The sequence below is a fragment of the Bemisia tabaci genome, chromosome 8, assembly GCF_918797505.1.
Source record: "Bemisia tabaci chromosome 8, PGI_BMITA_v3".
Classification (NCBI taxonomy): domain Eukaryota; kingdom Metazoa; phylum Arthropoda; class Insecta; order Hemiptera; family Aleyrodidae; genus Bemisia; species Bemisia tabaci.
In genome coordinates, this window is record NC_092800.1 from 20,954,440 (window position 1) to 20,981,780 (window position 27,341).

General features: G+C 39.9%; 1 protein-coding gene across 7 annotated transcripts in view; it reads left to right on the forward strand.

Annotated features, from left to right (window-relative positions):
* The window catches only part of kcc (solute carrier family 12 member kcc), a 149,143-nt gene that overhangs the window by 83,808 nt on the left and 37,994 nt on the right, over positions 1–27,341 (forward strand). For all 7 annotated transcript variants that reach the window (XM_019044787.2, XM_019044788.2, XM_019044782.2 and 4 more), the window contains 4 exons: positions 11,527–11,606; positions 13,437–13,694; positions 22,621–22,806; positions 27,104–27,339. In XM_019044787.2, the coding sequence (XP_018900332.2) occupies positions 11,527–11,606; positions 13,437–13,694; positions 22,621–22,806; positions 27,104–27,339 (760 nt within the window). The remainder of the gene's footprint in view (positions 1–11,526; positions 11,607–13,436; positions 13,695–22,620; positions 22,807–27,103; positions 27,340–27,341) is intronic.

The window sequence follows — 27,341 nt, forward strand, 5'->3', positions numbered from 1 at the left end:
ACTTTCCAGCTCCGAGTCCCCTGGTTCTGTCGCTGCTTCCAGATCGGTTTCAATTATATAAGTTTCGGAGTCTTAAAGAAAGCTTTCCGCCCTTAGATTTTCTCAATGACCGCCATTAAGAGAAAAAAAAATGAGATGGCCCTTTTAGTTCTAAACTCAGTGGCTTACAAAAACTAAAAATTGGTTAACCGTATTCCGTATTGCTTTCATAACAATATTCTCGCTTATTTTAGATTTTTACCATTTCCTTTTTACTATATTCAGGGCCGGATGTAGGAGGTGGCCACATGGGCCGCAGCCTATGGCGAAAAACTATGCAATTCTTTTAAATACAGGTATAAAAAAAAATCAGATCAAGAAAAAGAAATTACAAACGAGAAACGACGACAAAATATCTCATTTCCTGAGAGTATATAATTTCTAATTTCGTCGTCTTTCGGTGATACAAAAGACTGCGCACCTTTAATTAGTCAAGTTAAGAGAGAAACCAAACACGCAATTTGGCCTGGAGAGGCGCGGCGCAGAGAGCAATGATGACGAGGACTTGAGATGAAAAGGAGAAGCTCTCGGCGCAGCGGTCGGCATGTAACACATATTAGCGCCTACAAGAGTGCATGAATACTTTACGCATTGCGTCAAACACAGTGCGGTCAACAGCGGTCGGCAAGAAACGCATAGCGCCCACAAGTGTGCATGAATAAATGCGTAGCGCCTACAAGAATGCATGGATATTTTACGCATTGCGCCAAACACAGTGCGGTCAGCGCGGCGCAGTGGCGGAAGTTAAAATTATTAAAACACATTTATGTTTGTTACTTCATAATTTTTTCGTTCATTTCTTACAAATGGAAGGTCTTGTCCACACAGAGATGGGTTTACGGAACTGAACTTTCGCGCTAAGTTCCGTGAACTTTTGCCAGGAGTGTTGACAGGGCTTTCGCAAAAAAATGTGTCCAACACGAGTGAACGCGTCTTATGCACCCCTCTTCTTCCGGCACGTTCACGTGATGGTATTTTTGGATTTTTCAAAACGAATGTGAAAGGGGCGGCAAAATACAGGCGGCCCATGGGCGGCTAGTAGGTAAATCTGGCCCCGAATATGTTATCCAACTGAGGATGGCTGAGTTTTCAGCCGAAACGTTTTGGTTTCATTCGTGTAAATTAGCCTTGTTACCCGCTTTTTAAATTGTTTTATCATCGTATTCTGAAAGAATCATATGTGAGTATATGATATATCCGATTAAATACCATAAATCGTCGTTCCTTGCATGAAGGAACGTAACTCCATTCCAAGGTTGCAAAATTGACTCAAACAATTTAATTTTTTACAAGAATATATCTGTAAAATTTTTGTTCCAAATTGTCCTGATTTTTGCATGAGATAAAAAGGAACATCAGTGAAATTTTTAGTCAGAAATGCCCAAGATTCATCTAGTACAAATGTACTTTGCGAGAGGAGATTTGATAATATTGAAATGTAGTTACGTTTTATCGTGGAGGAAACGTCGAAATGGACTGCGTTTTGCAATTTTGGAACTATAAATTTTGGCTCTGCTGGAAATACACTCATATACTTCTTAATTGCAAAATTTATTCCAAATAAGGCATATACATGCCCTCATGTCTCTTCATATGACAGTGCACAATGAGATGATTCAGGCGAGCAACTATTCGCGCTTCTGCGTGTTGCACAGTATCATTGCGAATTGAAGGCGACTTTCCTTCTTTTTATATTCTACGTCTAAACATAATGTTTCTCATCGGAAAAGAACATCAACTCCTTGACTTAATGGACTCCATTTTTGAAAATTCCACCAAATTTTGGCCTTACTTTTCACACATAGAATTTTCAATCTCGGTCCACTGAATTCTCGTCACAGTCGCACAATCTTAGCGACACCTGCTACATTGAGTTCCCTCTCATCACACGCTCGAAAAATGTCCCTCAAATCTTTTTATCTTATTCCCTCACACGTCGCACAGTAGATCGAGTCAATGATAAAGGTCGGACATAAACTTTTTTACGCAAATTTTGATGTTTATTTCGTCACACTTTAAATTTTAAGGGGTGGTTCTAGCAGGCAATTTCCCGAGAAAGTCAGTGGAACCACTTTTAGAACGTCAAAGTTTTGTGTAAACGGAGTTTTAAGCGTTTAAAGTATCCAAATTTCGTCCAACCTCTCCTATCGATTCGATCCACTGCGCGTCGGCGTGAAAACCCCCATTTTCCAGCGTGAAAAGCCACGAGCTCCGAGCGCCACGCACCGTCAAGCTGTCACACCGCAGCGTCATAGTTCTGACGTCACATCGCGGGAGAAAACCGCCATGCTAAGGAAAAACGCCGTATGGCCTCCAGGCGTTACCAAATTTCCTTTGATAAAAAACCGAATTTCTCGGTAAATTTATGAATATTTTCTTTCCAATTTTTCAGATATTTTTTCTCGCAATTTCACCTAAAGTTCCTGAGAATTTCAAGGGAAAATATTCGCAACTTTCCTAAAAAATGAACGTTTTATCGAAGGAAATTTGGCAACTCTCGAGTGTTCATACGGCGTTCTTCCTTAGCACGGCAGAAAAAGGCCCTTGATTAACAGGGAGCGGGCACAGGCCTAACTGGGTCACGTGCTCATTGAAATTCCGTCAATCCCGCCTAGCCTCCCTCCCCCTCCCTCCACCCTCCCCTTAGCTTTCCCGCCGCCTTGTCGCGGCTAGCCGCAGACTCCATCGCAAGGACCGCCTGTTCTGCCTCGCAAAGGAAGAACGCCGCATGAGCATTCGACTGTTGCCTAATTTCCTCTCGGAAAACTTTATTTTCGAAGAAAATAACCGACATTTCTCCTTGAATTTTTCAGACGCTGTAAATCGAATCACGAGTAAAATGCTCTGAAAAATTGGAAGTGAAATATTCAAAAATTTTCCCAGGGATTCGTGATTTATCAAAGGAAATTGGGCAACATCTGAAGGCTCATACGACGTTTTGCCTTCACGGCAGTGTGCACCTCGGGCATTATTCAACACTTCATTTAGGCTCTATCGATTTCCCACTGGTCCCCTCGGACTTGATAAACATCTTAGTCCGGAATCCAATCTGCGGGGCATTTATCAATTGCGGTTGATTGTCCCGGGATATGTAGGGTAGGCCGGTTGCCCGTCGGAGGATCCTATTTTAATTGGTTGAATCTTACAGATTAACGTAGAGTAACGAGATTAGTAGGCATATTTTTTCCCTGTTTTCGCACTTTATGGTATCGGAGGGGCTTGGAGGACGAGGCGCATAAGTGTAGTTTTTGATACTTTGAGAGATGCGTGTCTGAAGTTTTGCAATTACACGAAACCTTGTGGTGGAAAGAAAAATCAAACTCACTTTTCGTTACTCATTGTATTTTGATAGTGAATTTCCCTCCAAATGTATTCAAAATTAGTTTTAGTTGGTAGGACCATCGGGGGAGGAAAGTATAGGGGGGCTTGGATTGACGGTGGAACCGGGCGTCGGGCTCATTCGTTCCTATGCTTGCAATGCTTTTCCATGGCGCTTAGTTCCGTTTGACAGAACGCGCTATCCGGCATTCTAAATTCCTCAAAAGGAACTCAAATTGGCGCTTAGTTCCGCTTGACAGAAATAAATCCAGTTGAAATCTCAGTTTTTTTCAAAAACTGCACTTATGCGCCTTGTCCTCCAAGCCCTCATTTCGAAGAGAAACGAAGAGACCATGTCATAAAATTTGGTCTGTGACTTCGTTTCGTACGGTTTGCAAAGTATGATGTATTTATTATTACTCTTATAGAAGCTACATTTTTGTAGATAGAGCTCCTACACTTTTAGTACACTGAAAGGGAATTTATCTTCTGGAGATATTTCGACGGTGTACGTCCGCAACCACGTATCACAGTTTGCGACGTCTCAGACTTCCTGTCATACTTTATTTTTTAAAGGAAATCTACCCGACGGCAATTCTTTAAAACTGCCGTGATTATTCCTCGCTATGCGAAGACAATTCTGCGAAGACTTCAAGGAATGATGTCAATGTGTTCTCCTCTAGAAAAATAATATCACTGGAAAAAAAACACATTGGATCTTGAGTCCAGACTCTCAAAAACATCGACAAGAAAAAATACTCTTGATTCAATCAGATTTTTGCTTGAATCAAGAACCAAGCCTCTTAATTTGAGCGGATTTCCTTTTGATCTAAGCAAAAATCTGATTGAATCAAGAGTATTTTTTTCTTGTCGGTGTTTTTGAGAGTCTGGATTCTAGATCCAATGTGTTTTTTTTCCAGTGATAGAGGTGGAAATTTTCCAACATCGCTAACGAGATACGTGCTTACTTACGCCGTCGATTTGCTCTTTTTCAGTTGCAAAAATATTTGATCCGAAATTAGGAAATTTATGCTCTCCATCATAGCCACGGAGGCGTCCTGGAGTAACGCGAAACGCATCACTGAGGGTTTTGCTCCAGTGGCTTGGCGTGCTTTGCGATATATCGATTGATCCGCCATTTGAACCTATGGAAAACGATCGATTACAGGGTGTTCGCAGCGAACACCTTAATAATCGATTCTTTACCACAGCTTCAAGTGGGGAAATATTGACAATCGATCATTCACGCCACGCCATTGTTGTGCTCATGTGCTGCATTGGGCCTTTGAGAGTTCCCAGTATTCTAGACGGGTTATAATTCACAGTAAATGTCAAGACGCGCTCCCGTTGTTCGTATGTTCACGCAATATTTAGTCGAGTCTCTTTCAAAATGGATTCCTCTCCTCGTCAAAATCTTCAGATTTTCCCATAAAACCGGCAAATGCGCCAATCCAAACCCTTCAAATATCAGTTCACCGGCTCTGTATCCTGCAGCATTCCTTTGTTCTACAGGCCTCGGTGTTCTCTGTAAACTTTATTAATTGCCCCATTGCCAGCTTTCAATATCGCGTCGGCTCTTTATACCCCCGCGGTATCATCAAACTGGAGGAAATAGGCCACGGAAAATGAATGAACCGGAAACGGAAGAACAAAAGAATATCGCTGTTGTTCTCTTGTTGATCAGTAAAAACTTAAATTGAGTCTTAATTTTAATAATTAATTATTGCGAAATTACCGCGCGCCCGGCTTGAATATATTTTTTCTCCTCTTAAACCTAGACGTAAATGATGAACTTTTAAAGACTTGGACCGGAGGCATAAAATGAAGGGGTTGGAATTCTGCTTCAATGAGGGTTGAGCCGAAACTTTTGTAAAAATGTTTCCGGTCGTATTGTTTTTCATAACAGTTCACTGATGTAAAAATAAAACTCGCAGAATATTTGAGCATCCCATTCTTCTCCCATAGATCATAACGAGTAAATCATTATAAGTTTTTACTTTTACATGAGAGATCTTGACCTTTAAAGTCCCTTTTCGCTATTATATTAATTAATTCGAGTGTTCGGTGAGCCGCTGAATGGATCTTTATTGAGAGAGTAACTTTTCCTTACCGAAATTTCTCCACTTGTAAATCCTCATTCAATTATACCCATCTTTAGCTGTGGATTGGGGTAGAATAGTTCATTCACTAAATTCTCAATTTTTATACGAGCCCTGTTCTCCGCATAACTCAATGCTGTCCGGGGCCTCTGTTAAAATACTCGAAAATTCAGTTTTTGGTTAATAGATCCCGAGGTATAGAGGATTTTTCGCCGAATATATTAGGACCAAAAAATGTCACAAATGGCGGTCACTAAACCAAAAACGAGTCTAGGCTTGCGGATTCAATTATCTGAAGGTAAATGACGCGTGAAACACGGTCCGCACATTGAAAACGCGAAAAAGTAACTCAAAACCCGAGAAAGTTCAGAAACCACTCAGTTCAGAAATCGCAACTTTTCCGCAAATTTAACAGGGCCTGGTTTCCCGCCGAACCGATTGATGTTTTTCGGCACCAATCAGAAGCAAGCACGGGTTCCTACGTCTTTCTACTCCTTTTTTATATGAAAACAATAGAAGAGTCGAAATTAATATTTCAAAATCAAGGAATCGAATCTCATTCATGTTATCTGTAGTCAATGAGAAGCAAGAATTACACATCGAAATGCGTTTTATTTTGACAAACATTAAAGAAAAGTGAGGAGAGACAGTGATTTGACTGTCGTTGTAGGCTATAAAAGAAGCAATTAAATCATCACGGTATCTATTCACCTGGTCTCACAAAGTACGAAATGAAAAATACTAAGTTTAGTGACCCATACGGAAAAAATGACATCGCTGATTTAACAATTTTGTAATTAAAAAAAGTGTCCGACGTTTTTCAATGTAAATCTTACAATAAAAATGCTAATTTAAGCAATCCGTTTTTCTCTGTGCATTTCGAACTGAATCAAAATTAGAGAGATTTTAAAGAGAGAACATGTGACGTCTTTTTCTGGTTTAGACATTTTCTGATGGCCCATTGTTTAAAATATGTTCCCCCAAACATATGGTAATCAGGTAGGTGATTCACCCCCTCCCCCTGCTCCGTTGAGCGAGAGCACCCGCGTCATCACTATTCCGTTGAAAGCGGTGTTTTCGCATGTAAGACGCCTGCAGAACCTTTGTTCGCATGACGTGTTGCAAGCGTGCGGAATAGGAACGACCCGACTGCCGTGTTACGGAACAGAGCTATAAGTGGAATCTGAGATGAGCCGCGGGGCACATATGAGCATGTGCTAAGCGTGGCTCATGTAGGAATGCACATACGCCTCTTTTCCGTGACACGGGAGCCGAGGACGACGACGAGATGCAAGGATGATCCAATCCCCGTGGTGTGCGTCAGAATCCGCGCTCCATTCGCAATTTTCACATCGCGCGAGAGCTCATATCCACCATTTCACCCGCAAGTCAGCGCCAGCGTCGCACAGTGGATCGAGTCACCTAGAGACTGCCGTGATAGCGAAGAGAGCCGTAAGTGCAAAAATGAAGTTTTGAGGAAACGGGCTCAGAAGCTTCTGACAAGATCATTTTACTGAAAGAAGCCTCCGTTCTTTGTCAAATTGCCACTAATCGTCCGGAAGACTCCTAGAAATCGTATGGATGTTTCAAAATCGACTGATTATATTTCCATTACATAAAAAGGGTATGTTTCATTTTCATGCTAGGTTATTGTTAGGCAAGACAGCCGTAAGTGCTTTCTTATGCATGCTTTCGTGGTTGCGTTTTGGACGCACAACAAACACATTTGCAGGTTAGTAATTGGCAGAAGAGGGCGGCACTTTACTGGAAAGCACTGTTTTCATTGGCTCTCATGCATCTACGGCTGTCTTGAATAAAAACTGTGTCATTTTTTGTGCCCTTACGGCTTTTACATACGTCTCGTTTTCATTAAATTAGGATGAATTTTGCTGTTTTAGCTGTCTCAGTAATTTCGTGTAAAAGAGTTTAGACGAATTTTGAAGAAAACTCGATTTCGAAAATTTTGCACTTACGGCTCTCTTCGGTATCACGGCAGGAGAGGTCGGACATGCAATTTTTGATGGAAACTGCAAATTTTGATTTTTACTTCGTCTCATTTTAAATTTTAGATAGTGTGTCTGGAAGAAAATTTTACGAGAAAGACAATGAAACCACTTTTAGAACCTCAAAGCTTTGTACAAACGGAGTCATAAGCGTTTAAAGTTTCCAAAGTTTGTCCGACCTCTCCCATTGACTCGATCCCCAGTGCGTCGCAGTCGGGGCTTCGAGCAAATAAACGCCAGGGGCGCGCGCTAAACTCGGCTGTAAATGCCACGCGCTGTTGCCGGAGCGAAGAAAATTTGATAGCCTTATACGAGAGGGAACTACACAGAAAAAAATTAAATTTTGATTTAGCATTCAAATTGTTAAAAAAAAGTCCGTCGAGTTTCAAATACTGACTTTGCAATACATTAAATGCTAACTTAACATTTAAATTCATTCATTTTACAGTAGGCGTAGTTAAGTTTGCATTTTTTTAAACGTAAAATCGGCATTTGAAACTTTTTGGACCTTTTTTTAAGGATATAAGTGCTAAAGCTACATTTAATGTTTTTCCGTGCTCTTTTTTTGGCTCAAATTAGACTTTTTTTTTCTTTACGGACATTGAATTCTGGCACTCTGAAGTGTTATGAAAGGTTAGTCATTTGGAGTGAAAATTTAAAAAAAAAACATCAGCACCCGCGAAAAGGATCTCCAATACCCCCTCAAAGTTTCATTAAAAAAAGTGAAACTCAGAAAGAGGTACTCTGAGAAATAGAGCACTTATTACAGAGGCATTACACATTTTGGACATGGACTCTGAGAAACTATTTCGAAACCAGGGCCGGATTTACCTACATGCCGCCCATGGGCCACCTGTATTTTTCCGCCCCCTTCTCATTTGTTTTGAAACATCAAAAGATCGGATTCGACAGTGGTTCGATGTATCTTTTGGTTCAAAACAGTAGAACATAACCTCTAACAAAAATTTTAGGATTTAATTTGGAAAAGCTGAAAATGAGAGAATTCCTAACAATTTCACTTTTTATTGCCTTTGGTACTCGAGAGAATAAAAATTCGATCACATAAGACCCGTTACCTCAGATTCCTAAATTGACTTTTGAGGCTTTTGTTACATGTTGAACCAATCGATATCAAAACAATCTCATCTGTGTGATCTGTCGAATATGATCTATAAAAAACATCAAGTGAACGTGCCGGTGGGGGAGGGGTGCATAAGACGCATTTACTCGTGTTGGGCACATTTTTTGTAAAAGCCCTGTCAACATTAACAAAAGTTCAGTTCCGTAAACCCACCACTGTTTGGACAAGGTCTTCCATTATTAAAAAAGAACGAAAAGATTGTGAAAGAACAAAATTAAATGTGGTTAAAAATTTTAACTTTCACCGTCGCGACGACCGCACTGTGTTGGCGCAATGCGTGAGGTATTCATGTAGACTTGTAAGCGCTGTGCGTTTCAAGCCGACTGCTGCTCACCGCAGTGTGTTTTACGCAATGCGTGAAGTATTCATGCAGTCTTGTAGGCGCTATGTTTCATGCCGACCGCCGCGCCGCTCCGTTCCAGGTCAAATTGCGTGTTTGGTTTCTCTCTTAACTCGACTAACTAAAGGTGTTGTCTCTTGTATCACCGAAAGACGACAAAATTAGAAATTACTATACTTTTACTCTCAAGAAATGAGAGATTTTGTTGCCTTTTCTCGTTTGTAATGTATTTTCTGAATCCGATTGTTTTCTCTCATTTTTTGATACCTACATTCAAAAAGATTGAAAAATTTGCCGCCATGGGCTGCGGCCCATGTGGCCACCCCCTTAATTCGGCCCGTTGCCTACGAGAATGCCTACGAGAAGAGACAACGTTCGGCCCTGTTCGAAACTCAATTTTCTTATCATAATAGTGATATTAATGACATTCCAAGTGCATGAATGAGTTTAAGATAACGTAGAGTTGGTATAATTGATGTCTATTACAGCATTTTTATGAAAACATTATTTATTTCGGTTTTTCCTCATTACGGACATTACATGGTCCGTTATGGCGTGAAGGAGGAAGTATTGAATTCTCTTCGGAAGGTACAAGTGATAAAATTAAAATAAAAGAAAAGAAAAACCTGCAAGTCTGAAGGGGTTGGACTATCAAGGAGTCAGATTTTCGTAATGAACACACCTTGATCAGCGACCATGATTAACAGCTTGAAGAGGACAAAGAAATATTGAAATTTATATATCTCTACCGCTTGACCCACATACGGATGCATCGGGGAGTCTGAACTTCTGAACTGTAAACATATTCGATGTTGCGTAATGTTCAACCGATATTGTGGTTAATGCTTACAGGGCGTAACTTAAATCAATGCCCTATCCGTAAATCCGACAATCTTGCAGCGAAGTTTACAATCAGGGCGAATTGTGTTGATGCCAATAAGTGTGCACGAAGCGACCCTTTTTACAGAGTCCTTGCTTCTTTGGAGATCATTTTATTTTGCGTCGATCTGGCAACGGCAAGAATCCTGTACTTGGCTTTCATTCAATTTTTCCTCCGGAAGATGGAAAGTACGATCCTTTTTCGTCAAGTCTGAAAGGTATGCGTCCGAACGCGAGAGATGTTATCTCGCAACTGTATGTTGATCACAGAAGTGACACGAGGAAAATTTCATTTCATCATCCGTTTTCGGTCGGATTATACCGAAGCCGAGTGAAGTTAAGTATTCCCGTATGGTCTCCACAGTTTTTGGATTGACAGAGGTCCGTGAGGTCTGGCTTATCAGGCATTGTCAATTGAATGAGAGCCTTTGCAGTAAAGCAGACCAACTCAGTAAAAAATACCTTAGAAAGATAGACAGTAAAATGAGCTAAAAAAATCGAATATCAGCTAATGTCCGGACAGAGAAAATCACTTACATTATTACAAGACGCCGAGTGGATCTTAGAACCTTCCTTTATCATTTACGCAGCATTCATGTCTTAGATTTCTATTCTCATTTTATAGATAGTAGGAGTAATAACTAAAATTCTATTGATTAATTGATAAATATTTTCTGTAGCGATTTCCAATTTCCTTCCGTATTTTGGTAAATTGTAATTTATTTAAAAAATAAGTTGAAAATTGAGGCTGATTTGGGCTTCATTTTGCAACCAGGAACTGCAATTCCTGGCTCAACCATTAAAACACTTGAGTTCATAGGGAAACAAATGGTACATACGTTTTTTTTTTCAAACTTAGCCGGAAATCGTTGTTCCTAATTGCAAAATCGACAATAATGGATGTACTTGACGGGTAAACGATACAGCTGTCTAATTTCTGTCAGAAGAGGAGAACGTGGACTATCTCATATATCTTTCGGTTTTAATCGCGAAGAGGTAAACATAATCTCACGTAACAAATCGGAAGGCGTTCCTTTAACACGGCAAAAGAACACTCTTGATCGCGCGTGTGCTGTGCGCGGTCGTTGCGCCTTCAATTGAGTGATTAGGCAAAATAGCGCACCGAAGCACGAATAGTTGTATCCCTAAAACAAACCTAGTTCAGTAACAGAGTTGCGTTGTTACCATGCCTCTCACGATACTTTCATTACATTCACTGATCGAAACTCAACTCAAGTTATAGTGCAATCTTAAAAATGTGCACATAATGCAACCAGTTAACACAATCAATTCTCTCAGAACAAAAGACGCAGAGTTTCAAAATTCCAGGTCTTCCAGACAATCCGTATTATCTAACGTTACTTTGTCTCTGAACACCTTTGTCAATATAATACACGTGGATAGATAAAAGACGTGTGGTTCTTGTAGTGGTTGCGATATATTTAAATAAAATTTGTTTAAAACGTTTAAATACGCAAAAAAAGCGTGTAGCCCAATGTTTTAAGTTTCAAATTTCCTTCTATAAAAAAAAATATTCAATATTTCTGAAGCATGCGATCATTCTAAAGCTATTGTAAACAAGCAATAATTCAACACATATTAAATTAAAGGTAAAAAATGCCTATTTACTATGCTGTCTTTTTATTTGCCTTTGTTCCTCATCTTCCTCGATTTTGTTCTAATAGAATTTTTTCATCTGTGTTTCAGGTGATGGCGCCGACGATCACCCCTTCGTTAGTGAGAAAGAGAAGATGTCCGGATACGACACAAATCTCTATCTCTACTCGGTAAGTCTGATTAAATTTTAATTTTTTTTAAAAAATTTAATATACTGATTAAATCAGAAATAATTATTTGGTCAAGTTTGGAGAGTAACACAAGAACACAAATATTTTTATCAGTTTGGCGAAATTTTTGACCTGCAAAAAATTCCCTTCGTCCAGTGGAATACGAGCTGCCGAAGACTTTCGCAAATTCCGCGACAAGTTCGCAACGGGGCTTTTTCGAAGTTTATGATTGATTTCAAAACTTTGACCCGGTAAATCCTAACATTTGCGGGCTTGATGAAGACGTCCCACTAAAACGCAGCCGCTCGGAGGTGGCGGGGGAGGAGGGGGGGAGGCTGCGAAAGGGAGGGCAGGGCGCGGGGGTGAGAAGTTGGCGAGGTTAGGTTTGTTTGTCCCTCCGCCGGGATAAACAGCGAATGAATGATGTTTGCTAATCAGAGATGTCCCGAGCAGCCCCGTCCCCGGAGGCCATTTATTCGCCTGCGCGCGCGGCCCACTAAAAGCCCTTCGCCCCCCCCCCCCCCCCCCGGTGCGGTTTGTCCGGGCCGCGACTTGTCCAATAATGGTCGGGAGCCTCGTGTTTATCGTATGGTCCCCCGGGTGGAAATGTTGATGCACTTTAAATACTCTGCAGTTGCGAGCTTTGAACATGGGACCCCTGCTCGTAACCTCGGGGACGGTTTTCATTTTTAGTTGTTTTCATCCTCGTGCCGAGTTTACATACGTTTGAAAAGCTTGTTAGTCTGTATTAATTTAAAGTTTCAAGTACGAAAGTCACATTCCGAGTTACTTATTAACATAGGCGGGAAAGTTTTGAACAAACTGAAACAAAGAATGGAGGCTGTCGGACCAGGATGCGAAATTTCATGACATTGTATGCAATAAAATGTTAAGCAAATTTTCATGCTAGCCTCTAACGCTTCGAAGTAGTAAAAAACACAATTTTGAGGGAAAAGTCAACAAATTATCCTGTGACGAACTTCAGAGTTTCATTTCAAATTCCAAATACACTGCTGCAGGTTGCATATTCAATAAAAATTTGTGGCTAAGTCATTTTTGTCGTAATTCGAGCCAGAATTTCAAATTTTTGAAATTTCTCGAATTTCGTCAAATGGAGGCACTGAAATAGCATTGAACTTTCCTGTCGAGGACGTACTGAATTTCTTGGAAATGTACCGAAAAATTACTGTAAAAGTACCGATTTTTGGCCTGCCTGTATTAGTAGACACTCTGAATTAAGGAAAAGTCAAAAATTTTCAAATGTGATTAAACTTTAACCTGTTTCAATGTTGACCTATATGGCATGAATTAATTTTAAATCCCAGACTCGGGGGGACACTAACCCTTTTTATAGCTTGCATAAAAAACATCAAGTACCAATTTTGTTCTCAAATTTTTAAATTTCAGGGAATCGGTTATTCGCAAAAAGAGAAAACTAATGAAAATTTGCAAAATCATGCCACAGAGGGAAGATTTGATTTTTAAAATCCCCAAAAATATGTTGTTATCACACTGGAAAAAAACACATTGGATCTAGAGTCCAGACTCTTAAAAACATCGACAAGAAAAAGTAATTTTGATTCAATCAGAATCTAGCTTAAATCAAGAACCAAGCCTCTTAATTTAAGCGGATTTCGTTTTGATTCAGGCAAAAATCCGATTGAATCAAGAGTATTTTTTCTTGTTAATGTTTTCAAGAGTCTGGACTCTAGATCCAATGTGTTGTTTTTTTCCAGTGTACGAATTCGTAACGCTATGCCATAGAGGGTCAACGTGAACCTGTATCAATTGACTGTTCGATAATATTGGTTGTTTTTTGGTGTGTTGCAGGAAGAGATGGAGGACCGTCCGCGGATATCGACACTTATCAGTTCACTAGCCAATTACTCGAATACGATAGCTCAAGCTCCGGCGGACCCGGATGCAAAGCCCCAAGCCGGAGGCGCCCGCATGGGCACCCTCGTCGGCGTCTACTTACCTTGTGTTCAAAATATTTTCGGTGTAATCTTGTTTATACGTCTTACCTGGGTCGTCGGCACTGCCGGCGCCATCTATGGATTTTTAATTGTTCTTTTATGCTGCTCTGTGGTAAGTACAGCTCACACTCTTATTTTCGCTTTTTAATTGCACTACATTTCGCAATGATGAAGTACTATTTGGACTGAGTTAAGCAGAGAGGAACCAACCCAAATTTTGGGGAAAAAATGAGTTATGAGTGGTTTTGAACTCAACCACTGCTCTACTATCTATCGCCAAAAATTCAAAGTTTTTGTTGGAGCAAATTTTGCAGCAATTGAACTTGAAGTGTATCTTTTACATTGAGTCTTAGGCAGGAGCTAAACTTTAAACCTCTTTTTCTCGGTTCGATCCCGATGTGGCTTGGTTCCTTTCTGTTTAACTTTGTCCATTTCTGGTTAGTTATAGGAACAAAACAAGCGCCACTGCATAGTTTCCGTATGCAGATACGCGCTAATATGCATGAGCCAGAAAAATTAGTTCCTTGTTGCAAAATGTTACTCTTGTAAATGTTACACAGAGAAAAACAAAAAAAACAACTTCTTACATGGACCCAAAGTTTAGGTCATGTGGATCTTTGAAGTTTTCCGGATTGTGCATTTAAAAACTTAAGGTACAGCCGTCGAAGTTTGAAGTGTTTCGGTACTTTTGTTGACTTAATAGAAGTTTGAACCCAAGCACTTTAGGTTTGTAACCCGATTTTCGGCAGCTAGGTCTCAAACGTTAGGATGCGCGATCCAAAAATCTCATGACCTGAACTTCGGATCCCGAGCACAATTTGCTTTTCTCCGCGAGATTAGGATTCGTTGCTTTAAAGCTCTCCTTGTAATTTTAGCGCGAGGATCTCTTATCGTTGAGTCCTAGATACGAATTTTTACGAAGCAGCCCGAGACAATTGTGACAGGAGAAAAACAAGGGGGACAAACAGGAAGCAAGGCTGAAATACAATAATAAAAAACCCGAGACGTTTTGACTCGAAACTGAGTCATTATCAGTCGGAAAATAAACTAAACATTAAAAAAATATCGAAGAAAAAACCTGAGAGACCTACTCTGCCATGCTGAGGAAGAACGCCGTATGAACCTTTAGGCGTTGCCAAATATCCTTCGAAAAAATACGAATTTCCTGGTAAACATATGAATATTTTTCATATAATTTTGTTCGCAATTTCACCTGAAGATTCCGAAAATTTAAAGGACAAATATTCATAACTTTCCTCAAAAATAAACATTTTATCGAAGGAAATTTGGCAACTCTCGAATGTTCATACGGCGTTTAGCACGGCAGTACACGTTGGTAGCAGAGATCTGAGAAAAACCTCATTGAATCCATGGTTCCCATCCAATGTTTGCGGCAAAAGAACATCTTCATTGAAGTTGAAGCTCTTATATCGTAACACACTTGTTAACGGGGCAGCAAGAATGCCTGCTCCATAATTCTATTAACCCGGATGGAACTGCTCCTGCTCAGCCCGCGCCGTTGTGTTGTTGATTGAGCCATCATCCTCAGGTGTTCCATTAGCCAGATAGCGCTCGGATCGCCGAGCGCGAGCGCCTTTAAATATTGAATCGAAAGTTCCTCCGACTCTTGTTCCTTACCCGCAATTCCACTCGAGCGATGGGAGTCCATTACCGGCGGCTATTTGCAGTTCTCGGATCCGCTCGTCTTCGCGCTGCGGAACTTTCCGTGAGTTCTAGTCTTGAAATTTTGAAAAGTCCATCCCATCCGAGTGCCAACAGGGTTTTGTTCCTCTTCCTGTTTCGGCCTTAAACTTGTGGCTCTGGAACCGCGCGCTGAAGGAGATAGAGAGAGAAGAAAAACAGAACTCGTAAAATTTCTGGGAATGGACCCATAGACAAGGTGAGAAAAGCGGTGCAATGTGTGTTTCCTCATCAAAACTTCATGGATGACTCGGTGAACATACTGAAGACCTCCAAATTCAACTCGGAGAAGAAAGAAGGGTTTTAGACCTCTAAATTCAACTCGAAGGAGAAGAAGGGTTTTTCCTGTTCAATCCAAACTTCCTGCTCTCAGTACAAATCAAAGTTTAATCAAGCCAGATTTAGTCTAACTGATTTCAACTTGCTTTAAAATCGAAAAATTTTCACTTTATCATGTCTCCTCATCGAAACTTCTTAAATAACAGGTGAACACACTGAAGACCTCCAAATCCAACTCAAACGAGTCAGATCGAGTATTACTAATTTCAGCACCCTTTCAAACCGAACAATTTTCTCTGCCTACTATTTTTTTCTTAATAAGTTCTCGAGCATTACGTTTCACGGTAATGTGAAAAATTTTCTTTTCTTAATACAATCGATTCGTCCTGTAAATTAATTTTTGGTTATCTTTGTTCAGCCATCTTTACTTTTAGTTTTCCTCTGATTTTAGTTGAGGTGAGAGGTTTCATACGCTTGAACGTACGTAATTGGAAAATGTGGAACATTCTCCACAAAAAAATAAATTAATTAATAAATGAAATAAAATCTGAATAAATAATAATCAGTGCTGATAAACAGAACGCTCTACCTACAAGGCATCCGAACTTTCTTCGTCACAGTTACAGAATATGTTCGTGAAGTGAGTTCAGAACTTCGCCAGCTTTGGTCTCAAACGGAGAGTCTGTGATGTCAGTATCTTGGCGAACATGCTGAAATTATTATATTACGAGAGCATCGGAAGACCCCAACCAGAGAAGTTTCGAGAGAGTTAAACCAAATATTCCGGTTTTTATTTTTTCTAACTACAAAGTCCGTTTTCGGACCTCGTGGACGGTGGACCCACAGTTCCCTCGAATGCATTCCCGTTAATCCTTCGACAACAAATCGCAAAATTATTCATCACTCGGGATCTTGAACCCTCCAGGAGCCGGCGCGAATCGCTCGGGAAAATTCGGCGCGAGATTGGAGCATTTTTGGCCCAATTAAAGGCGCTTTGCATCCCGGCCAGCGCGGACCCCGGGTCATTAGTGGAATCGCGGCAGCCATTAGCCCGATAAACCGGAAATTTATGGCCCCGGCTTGGGAATATGAGATAGGTGTGGGCACATGAATCAACGGACGCCAGAACCTCACAAACCCAACTCTTGATGAGCCTTGAAACCTTAGCTTTGTCACGGGGCACGGAGCTCATTGAGAAATAGATTTGTCGGGTTTTAGCATCGACCCATTCGAATGCACTACCTATCAAAACAATGCGGTGAATCATCGAGAAGAGCGTGTTTAGCCGCCCCCCCCCCCCCCCCCCGCTGGCAACCGACTCCAGCTTCATTTGAATGCATAATTGGCTCGGTGACCTCAAACTCTAATTACAAGGGGCGTAACAGGTTAAATTGGTAAAAAAAAGCGACCGGTAAAAAGGGGTGCACAGCAGTGGCGTGGCGTGAACTGCGATATATCGATTGTTATGCCATTTAAACCTATGGTAAAGAATCGATTATTAAGGTGTTCGCTGCGAACACCCTGTTTATCGATCCTTTCCCATAGGTTTAAATGGCATAACAATCGATATATCGCAAAGCACTGATTATACGCCACTGGTGTACAGCCTGAGAGCAGAGGAGCGCGAAATCTAGCGGGAACGTTGAGTCCAGGTTGGGTTTCCCAAATTACTCGGCGTTGTTTGCTGCCGTGCTAAGGATAAACGTCGTATGAGCCTACAGATGTTGCTCAATTTCCTTTGATAAATCAAGAATTCCTAGGAAAACTTGCGAATATTTCTCTTCCAATTTTTCAGAGAATTTTATTCGTAATTTGATCTGAAGTATCTGAAAAATTCAAGGAAAAGTGTCCATAACTGTCTTCAAAAATGAAGATTTCCTGAGAGGAAATTTGGCCACCGTTGAATGCTTATACGACGTTTTTCCTTAGCGCGGCATAGTATGTGTCGCAGGCAGTTAGCAAGTGTCGGCCATTTGCAAGTGGTTCAGGTGTTCTGGGGGTAAAGCGCAGTACTGCATATTGGCGTAGTGGAGATTTAATGGGCAATCGCCTTCAAAATCATGATTTCGGCACTCCATTTTGTACTGTTGAAGTACTATTTGTGCACCAGGCAGAGGTTTAGTTAATGTAGAGAAAAATATGAAAATCAATTAATTAAGGATAATTATTTTTTTAACTGCTCAAAATATCACCCAACCTGCCGAGCTACGGAGAAACGCCGTATGAAAATTCAAGAGTTCACAAATTTCCTCCACTAAAATTTCGTTTTTAAGGAAACTTCTGTATTTTCCTCCTTGAACATTGCAAATACTTCAAAGTATATTGCGAACAAAATTGTCAGAAAATTTTGAAGAAAAGTATTCACAATTATGAAGAAAAGTATTCTACATTTTCTAAGGAAATTCATTTTTCATCGAAGAAAATATGGCAACGTCGGAAGGCTCATATGAAATTTTCCTTAGTATGCAGCGGTAGAAAACTACACGGTTTATAATACGAAACCTTAAGATATGTGCTGTAGGATGTGATACCACTATTCGATCTCCTAGGAGCTCATCGTGCCTATTCAATTGATTGAAGGCGTTTTTATTTCCCGCCGTTTCACGTTAAATTCTCATGAAATATCACGGTAACAAATAGGTTCTCATTTGAAACTGTCTCTTTTTCGATGTACTTTTTGCATAAGATGTCTTACGCGATACCACTTTGGGTGCGTAGAACTACATCTATACGTTGTCAAATTTCTCTGAGATTTTACGCATTTCTCAGCAAAGTACGAGTAATGTCTTTTGTTTTTGCTTGTAAACTTAACGGACAATTTTACTCATAATTTGATCTGGATAACTGAACCAGAACATAACTCACTCATCCCTCTGGCCAGTGCGAAACTGCACTGCTCGCCGGCGCCAAAATCAGCCAGGAATATAGTTGAAAGTATCATGATTTTTTTCCGTAGCAGGCTCACAGAAGTTATTAACTACCGACACCCGCAAAAATCATGAAGATTGACCCAGTTGATTGTTGAGATGAACAATGGCAAAAAATAAAAATCTGATGAGGCAGGGACTGGCAGAGAGCCTTTGTCTGCCGCGCTAAGGAAAATCGCCGTATAAACATTCGAGTGTTGCCAAATTTCCTTCGATAAAATGATACATTTTCAAGAAAGTCATGAATATTTTTTCTAGAATTTTTCAGGAACTTAAGGTAAAATTGCGGGGGAAAAATACCTGAAAAATTGAAAAAAAAAAAATATTCAAAAGTTAACCAGAGGATTTTTATTTTATTAAAAGGAACTTTCGCGACGCCTGGAGGTTTATACGGCGTTTGTCTTCAGCACGACAGATATTTATGTTGATATGCTAGTCAAGACAAAAAAAAATGGTCCGTTAGTTTGAAATATCGATCAGCATAAAAAAGAAAAAAACCGCAACTATAAAAAAGCTCATTAAAGCGAGGGTCAGTGAACCGTTTCGAACTCGTTCGTCCGTCTCATTTTCCGTAATTGAGTCGCAGCGAAAAGCTATCTTCCCGGAGACTTTTCGGATGCGAAGTTGTTTGCGCGAAGATTTGCGAACCCACATCAGGCGACTCAAAGGATGCTCTAGCTCTCTTTTTCCTCTAACAACCACTCAAATTTAAGATTCCTCCACGGTCTCTAACATTCTCGACGCCGCCGTTACGTCCCACTGGCGTGGCGTGCTTTGCGATATATCGGTTGATTTGCGATTTAAACCTATGGGAAAGGATCGATAGACAGGGTGTTCGCAGCGAACACCTTAATAATCGATTCTTTACCATAGCTTCAAATGGAGAAATATCGATAATCGATCATTCACGCTTCGCAACCGTTACGTCCCACTTTTAAAATAAAAAGGTTGCCAATTTGAACGGAATTCTGCGGGTTTGTCTGTTTAAATGAAGGTTTTATTCAGTGAAATGAAGTCTACTTTACAACGTTTGTGTTCCGTTCGTCCCCGGGAGAATGGTTATGGCTTTATTTGCGAGAGTTTAACGTGAATTTTATTGAATGTTTGGCAAGATATCAAACCTCCTGTGAGTACAGAAAGTTATACGAAAGAACGAATGATTGTTAAGGAAATTAGGCAGCGTTGTAATTCAATTACTACAACTCAGGCCGGCTCAAATTGACTACGTTTTGCAATAAGTAACTAGTATTTCTGGTTTATTTTGTAAACAACGTATGCGCTGTAAGTTTCCCTCATGCACATCGGTGCTTTTACGGCTGAGACATAAACAATGGTTTCTAACTGCAAAATGGAATTCCCAATACAAGTTATCATTTCATTAGAACGACGGATTTCCGCTAAGGCTATGTTTTATAAACATTTAAAGTGCCTCATTTTAATATAACCCTGAAAGGTATCTTTCTCCAAACACTACTGGTGTTTTGTTTTTGTGATCCAAATATAATTAGAAGTGAATACTTTATTAGCAAAATCAGACGGCAATTTTGAAAATTACAATAAGGATTATTTTTTTAAAAACAAATGAAATTACCTTGAAATTTTCGAATTTGAGAATGTGAGGCAGAACTGATTTTGGAAGGTTTCCACTCGTAAGTCTCCCACAGTTTGCTCAGAGAATAAGTTATTACACCCGAAAAGGTTAAAACTGCAAAAAAAAAATAATAAAAAAAATAAAAAAAAATGTAAACTTACGCACCTCCACCGATTTTGATAAATTTCTTTATTTCCCTCGAGAAAGAACGTATCTACATCACGATGTTGCCGAAGTTCCATTCGCAAATTGGGTATTTACGAGGAGAATCATAGGCATTTCTAATCGAAAATCTCGCCGATTTTCCTTCCAATCTCATGCCAAAATTAAAAAAAAAGGTTTCGGAAAAAATTGCACAGGTATATTCTTGTAAAAAATCGAATTTTTTGGGTCAATTTTGCAACTTTGAAATGGATCGCGTTTAGCAGGAAGGAACCAACCCACATCAGCTATTGCTAAATTCGAGTGGGCAATTTCATTTTTTACGAGAGAACGTTTTTGCGTATTCCTTTAAAATTTTAAGGAATTTGCTTCGTAGTGCGGAGGAACTTCACTGAAATTTGCAACAACCGTTTTCATTTAAAAAATTAAAGTGCCCAATTAAATTTGGCAATAGCTGATGTGGCTTGGTTCCTTTTTGTTTAACAAGGTCCAACTTGGCTACGCGGGAGCACACACATCCAAAATCACGGTAAAATTAATGGACAGAATCTCTGTCGTCTGAAGAACTTTCTTTGACTCCGACACGGAAATTCTTGGGGCGAACTCGTTTCTGTGTTTTGAATGAGGGATAAATTGTACAAAGAACTCGCAGGCTGGGCGCGTAGCTCAAAAGACACGCCTGGGGAGTCACCGAGTTCGTTTCGCTTTTTCGGTCTCGCTTTTCCCGGGCTAATCATATACATTTTTGCGTGGAAAAGCGGTCAAAGGAGCAAAGAGGAGGACAACACAGTCGGAATTAAAACGGAAAAGCTTCGGATTTCAGCTCCCGGCTACTCCTCCTCCTTCACTCTGCTCGAGAATTGGATTTTTCCTCTGGTGATGACATACATTGTTAGGGGAAAAGTTCAGTTCGAAAAGTAAATAAGATAACACGGTTAATGTGGGCATGGTTTGGGTTACAGCTCTTGGCGACTTCACCACACTTGACTGCGCTTTAAATTTTGAACTTTTTTCCCTCTTTTTGTATGTGTCGCACTAGGTGGTTTTAAAATTTCCAAGGAAAAACCAGATTCGTAGAAACATTTTGCCTAACAATAAAACTGCACAAGAAAAATTTGGAAGAAACTTGGAAGAACTTAGTGAAACTAGAAAGATTATTATTGAATGACACATGCCCTGTGTTGTTTTGCTGATGTGATGAGAAGTATTCCAAACAGCACCGCGAGTCAAATCGAACAAAAAAGAGTACAGAAACGGGAATTTAAGATATCGATGGCTAAAGTGCGATAACATACCTACATATAAGTCGCTTTACAGCACTCCCTCGCGCTCTACGACTCCTAACCTCCACTGCTCTCTTTCAAACCACAAATCTTGGGGCATTGAGCACCTTAACAATTCCACTTCAATCCCCTCCCTCCAACCTTTCATTGGGCGCCCTTTGCGTCTTCTCCCAGGAGGAACCCAATTAAGGACCTTCTTCGGCAACCTATCTTCTGCCATTCTCTGGACATGACCATAACAAATGAGTTGTTTTGTCATAATGTCATGCACGATGGTCTGTTTGGCATCCATGATCTCCCGTACCGTCTCATTCCTGACGCGATCTTTTCTGGAAATACCAGCGGATCTACGCCAGAAGTCCATCTATATTAGTCTCTATTAGCGATAACTTTAGTTTCAAAATTTTCGCTCTTCCTTTTAATTTTTGAAGAGAAACAAATCAACTTTACAACGTGAAATTCATACAGAATACCCTGCTTACAGAGAAGAAAAATTAATGAAATCACGTTGTCTAAAGATTTTTTCAACTTCGAACTTTAGAAATTTCCTGAACTTAATCAACTTTACAACTTGAAATTCATACAGAATACCCTGCTTACAGAGAAGAAAAATTAATGAAATCACGTTGTCTAAAGATTTTTTCAACTTCGAACTTTAGAGATTTTCCTGAACTTAATCAACTTTACAACTTGAAATTCATACAGAATACCCTGCTTACAGAGAAGAAAAATTAATGAAATCACGTTGTCTAAAGATTTTCTCAACTTCGAACTTTAGAGATTTTCCTGAACTTAATCAACTTTACAACTTGAAATTCATACAGAATACCCTGCTTACAGAGAAGAACAATTAATGAAATCACGTTGACTAAAAATTTTCTCAACTTCCAACTTTATAGATATTCCTGGAACTTTTATAATTACCAAAATGTTCCGGATCTTTTGAATTTTCCGGAATATTCCCAGAATATTTGAAAATTTACAAGGAATCCTGGAACTTCTGACGGAAATAGAATGGGAGCACTGATTTTGGCTATTTGTTCCGTGTTTATTTAGAACAAGTTCTCATCGGTTGTTTTGTTTGTTTGGTTTCAGACTATGTTAACGGCGATTTCAATGAGTGCCATCGCGACGAACGGGGTGGTGCCGGCGGGGGGCTCGTATTTCATGATCGGCCGATCCCTGGGCCCCGAGTGTGGCGGGGCCGTGGGGATGCTCTTCTACACGGGCACCACCCTCGCCGCCGCCATGTACATAATCGGTGCCGTCGAGATCGTCCTGGTAAGTTCTTATCATTATTATTATCATCATCGTCATCATCATCAACATCATCATCATCAACATTCTTGATCAAAACTGCTCAACCAAAAAAAAAATTGCCGCCAAAACCGTCATTTCATCTTTATATACCCAATTACCCACTCTGTCTATGTAAACACGGAAAAAATTGATTGCTGATTTAACAATTGAATTGTTAAAAAATATGTCCTGAGGCTAAATTTGAAAGGCGGGAGGGTGCATTTTTGAAAAAAATTCACTGAACAAGGCAAGGAAAGTGACTATTCCGTGTATTTTTGTCAACAAGTCTAAATTAAATGTAAAATATGAATTTTACTCAAAAATGAGACGTGTCATACAAGATAGTGACCATCGTGCCTGCTCATGGTATAAAAAGAATTTAACAGGAGCACCTAATGAGTTATTTTTGCTCATTTTAAAGTGTATAAATTCTCAGTTAAATTATCATTTTTTATTGTAAAATCTACATTTGAACATGTCGGAAACTTTTTTTAACCACAACATTGTTAAATCAGTAATATCATTTTTTTTTCTATGTTGATAGACAAAATGATAGAAAAAGAAGACGACAGGAAAACAGGGCGATCATATTTATTCAAATGAGTGGTTGTTAAGTCAGCAATATCATTTTTTCTGTGTTATTAGACAAAGTGATAGACCGAAAAGATGACAGGAAAACAGAGCGATCATATTGATTGAATTTGGGGTTGTTAAATCAGCAATATCATGTTTTTCCGTGTTGATAGACAAAGTGATAGAAGAAAAGACGACAGGAAAACAGAGCGATCATATTGATTGAATTCGGGGGTTGTTAAATCAGTAATATATGTTTTTCCGTGTTGATAGACAAAGTGATAGAAAAAAAGACGATAGGAAAACAGAGCGATTATATCGATTGAAATGGGTTAAATCAGCAGTATTCCGCGAATTTCAAATATCACGCCGCTGAACCGGATAATCCTCCCCTCGTCACTGTTTGAGCTGGACTCGAAAGCATGTCTCTTCTCTGAAACTGCAACGTTCATCGATGCACGAAGTGCGCCATGCGTCAGCAGAGGGCTCGTCGCAACAAAGTTTCGTGGAACCAGAGGCTGTTAACGAGCTACTCCTCGTAATTACAGCGTCACTTTCAAAGTTGAGTGGTTTAAACTGTGCGAATAGCATCACAACGTGAGCCCTTCTTCGCCGAACTTCATAGTGATCATGACGCGAGAGGTCCTAAGCCATGCTCTAGCTGGCCTAGAAAATTTATACCTCTGACCATGCGCAGCAAAAAGGCCCCGAGCGGTGGTACTTTTTGACTGAAAAAGAGAACGCTGAAGTGATACGAGGGAAGTTAAGGAAATTGAAAATTTCAATTTTGCCTTCATTTTTCGAAGTAGGCCAGAAAAATCGTGCGTTCATATCTTTGAATCGTAAGAGCTTGTGTTTTGTGTTTTCAACATTCCCTGCCGTGCAGTGAATTTTATTAAACTCTACTCAAGTTTCGCGCTGATAACTTCGTCTTTGTTATCGAGTATTATTTAATTTTTCTTTCAAGATTTAATTCTATCACGAACTTGTCCGGTTCTCTTCAATTTTTTATGAACAAGATCTTGAAGTATGTTCTCAGCGCGAATCTAATGTGAAAATGTTGTACGGTCCATTTTTGCGAGAACATGAAACGAGGGAATATTTTGAATTGTTGCAAAGGAGACTTTTGTCCTTACTTTCTCGTTATCAACTTGCCAATTCTGCCGTGCTTAGGAAAAACGCCGTATGAGCCTTCAGACCTTGCCACGTTTCCTCCGATAAAAACCGAATTTACTGGGAAAATTGCAAATATCATTTTCGAACATTTTCAGGCAATTTTGTACGCAATTTAATCTAAAATATCTGAAAATTTCAAGGAAAAATATGCATAAATGTTGTCAAAAATACGTGTTTTATCGAGGGAAATTTGGCAACTCTCAAATGTTTATACGGCGTTTTTCCTTAGCACGGCAGAATTGAACCGCATTCGTCGGATAGAAACCACTATTTATGGAACAACATACATTCCATTAGTTTTCCTACGCAAACAAGTGAGTTCTGGGATGAGCTGTAAATGATCGTTCTTCATTTTCCAGTGCAGTAGAATTTATTCAGACCTGATCCAAATTTGAGTGAAATTAACCCGAGTTGTCCTTTGCACCTAAGTTTAGTTACATTACTTACTTCTTACACACTTCTAAAGATACCTGCGAAGATATAATTATCAAACTTATCTGTAGAATTCTCTCCTTCCGTTTGTCAGAGAATGCCGAAGGCGAGGTTATGACGACTATTTCGGTTCCGTAGACTTCACGTCAACTTATCGCCTCCCAGCTTTCATACCGAGCCTCAAAAGTTTCCGCTTTAGTTTCCATTTTACATTGTCTACAACTTGCGTCACCCACGTTATCGCTTTCAGCCCTGCCAAGTCGCAAGGAGCTCTCCTTTTTTCAGCCGTATCTGTATGAAATAGACAGTTGCATTACTAGAATCTTGCAACTACAACTCGCTCTCTAGGAATGATATCCCTTCGGGAAAGTTCCGCGCTGCGTATGTTGTCATTCTCCAACTTGAATGCTTGCTCAGGTGTACGCAACGAAGCGTGAGAGGGTTGCCTGCATTTATGTGTGATCTTGACGTTACGGAGAAATGCACTATTTCCACGGATAATTGGACTATATGGACCGCGCCAAGTAGAAACGAACCAAGCCACAACGAAGCTAAATTTAACTGAACGATTTAATTTTTTACAAGAGAATATTTGTGCGTATTTTTGAATTTTTTTTTAGGAATTTGCTCCATACTATACAGAAAATTCACTAAAATTTGCACAAAAAAAAAAATACGCACAGCCGTTTAATTAAAAAATTAAATTGCCAAATTAAATTTGACAATAGCTGATTTGGCTTGGCTCCTTTCTGCTTAATGCGCTCTATTTATGTTCGAAGTAATTGTATGCAAATCAAGAATATAAAATTGTATGTAATTGTAATGTAAAATTGTATAATATAAAATCATGAGAGTAACGCATAACGCACAACGCCTGAGGCGTTACCGAAGCACCACTACAAAAAGGACAAACGGAGCCAATACAGCTCGGAAAATGAGCATGGGATAGGACGCGTGTTGATGACGGCGCAGAGATACAACTATTCGAACTCGATGGATGTCCGTGTTGCGTTTGCAAAATTGAAGGCGCGATGGCGCGAGGCGTGAACTCGCAATGCTCCGCTCTATGTTCCGAATAAGGTTTTGCTCAGATGTGGGAGGAAAGTTGAACGTATTTATGCTAAAATTATTATGCTATGTTGCACGCAAACCCTATGCGCATAGCTTTCTTTAGCATAAATACGCTCTGTTAGAAAAGGAGGCTCAAAATGTGCCTGTCCTATACTCAGCTGTGTTGTCACTCGATTTATCCTTTTTTACAATTTGACGCCTGATTCAACAAAAATTCCCCTGACGACAAATTCAAGTCACTGCTTTGAATAAGGCCTTGTCTCCACGAGCCGTTTCACGAGATTTGTCCCAGGGAAAAATCCCACTTACGAAGTTGGGAAAAATATTGAGTTAATCAATATTTTTCCCAGTACCAAGTATGGTACTTGTACCCCTAGGACCCACTGAGAGAAGAAGAAGAAGTGAAAAAGAATTGTGCGATATTTTATTCATTACTACATTGTTAATGTTTGTTTAGTTAAAATAATGTGTCTAATTGTCAATTGAGTGCAATTATTATTTTAATCCCGGTTAAATACTCGACTTTAACCAATTTATCTTCCCGCGAAAACTAGTCGCAGGACTTTATGAGCCCCGTCCCGTGGAGACGGTAACTGGGAAAAATCCCAGAAGTTTCATTCCTGCGATTCGAACTTGGGACAAATCCCATGAAAACGTCCCGTGGAGACAAGGCCTTAGTCAGTTTTTCTTTTTAAGTCATAAGTTTCTCTTGTGAGCCAACACATTTCTGCCGTGCTAAGGAAAAACGCCGTATGAACATTCGAGGGTTGCCAAATTTCTCCGGATAAAACATGCATTTTTGAGGAAAGTTATACATCTTTTTCCGTGCGATTCTCAGATATCTTAGATCATTTCGAACAAAATTATCCGAAAAAATTAAAAAAAATACTCGATTTTTTCTCAGGAGATTCGGGTTTTATTAAGGGAAAGCTGCAACGGCTAAAGGCTCATACGACGTTTTTCATTAGCATGGTAGATTTGGCTCGGTTATTTCTGTTTCTTTACGAGATTCCGAATTTATTTTCAGACGTACATGGCGCCGAGTTTGTCGATATTCGGGGACTTCACGAAGGACCCGGAGATCATGTACAACAACTTCCGGGTCTACGGCTCCATCCTGCTGGTCATCATGGGGAGCATCGTCTTCGTCGGGGTCAAGTTCGTCAACAAATTCGCGTCCGTGGCTCTCGCTTGCGTCATCCTCTCCATCATCGCCGTCTACGCTGGTATCTTCATCAACTTCCACGGCAATGATAAGCTACAGT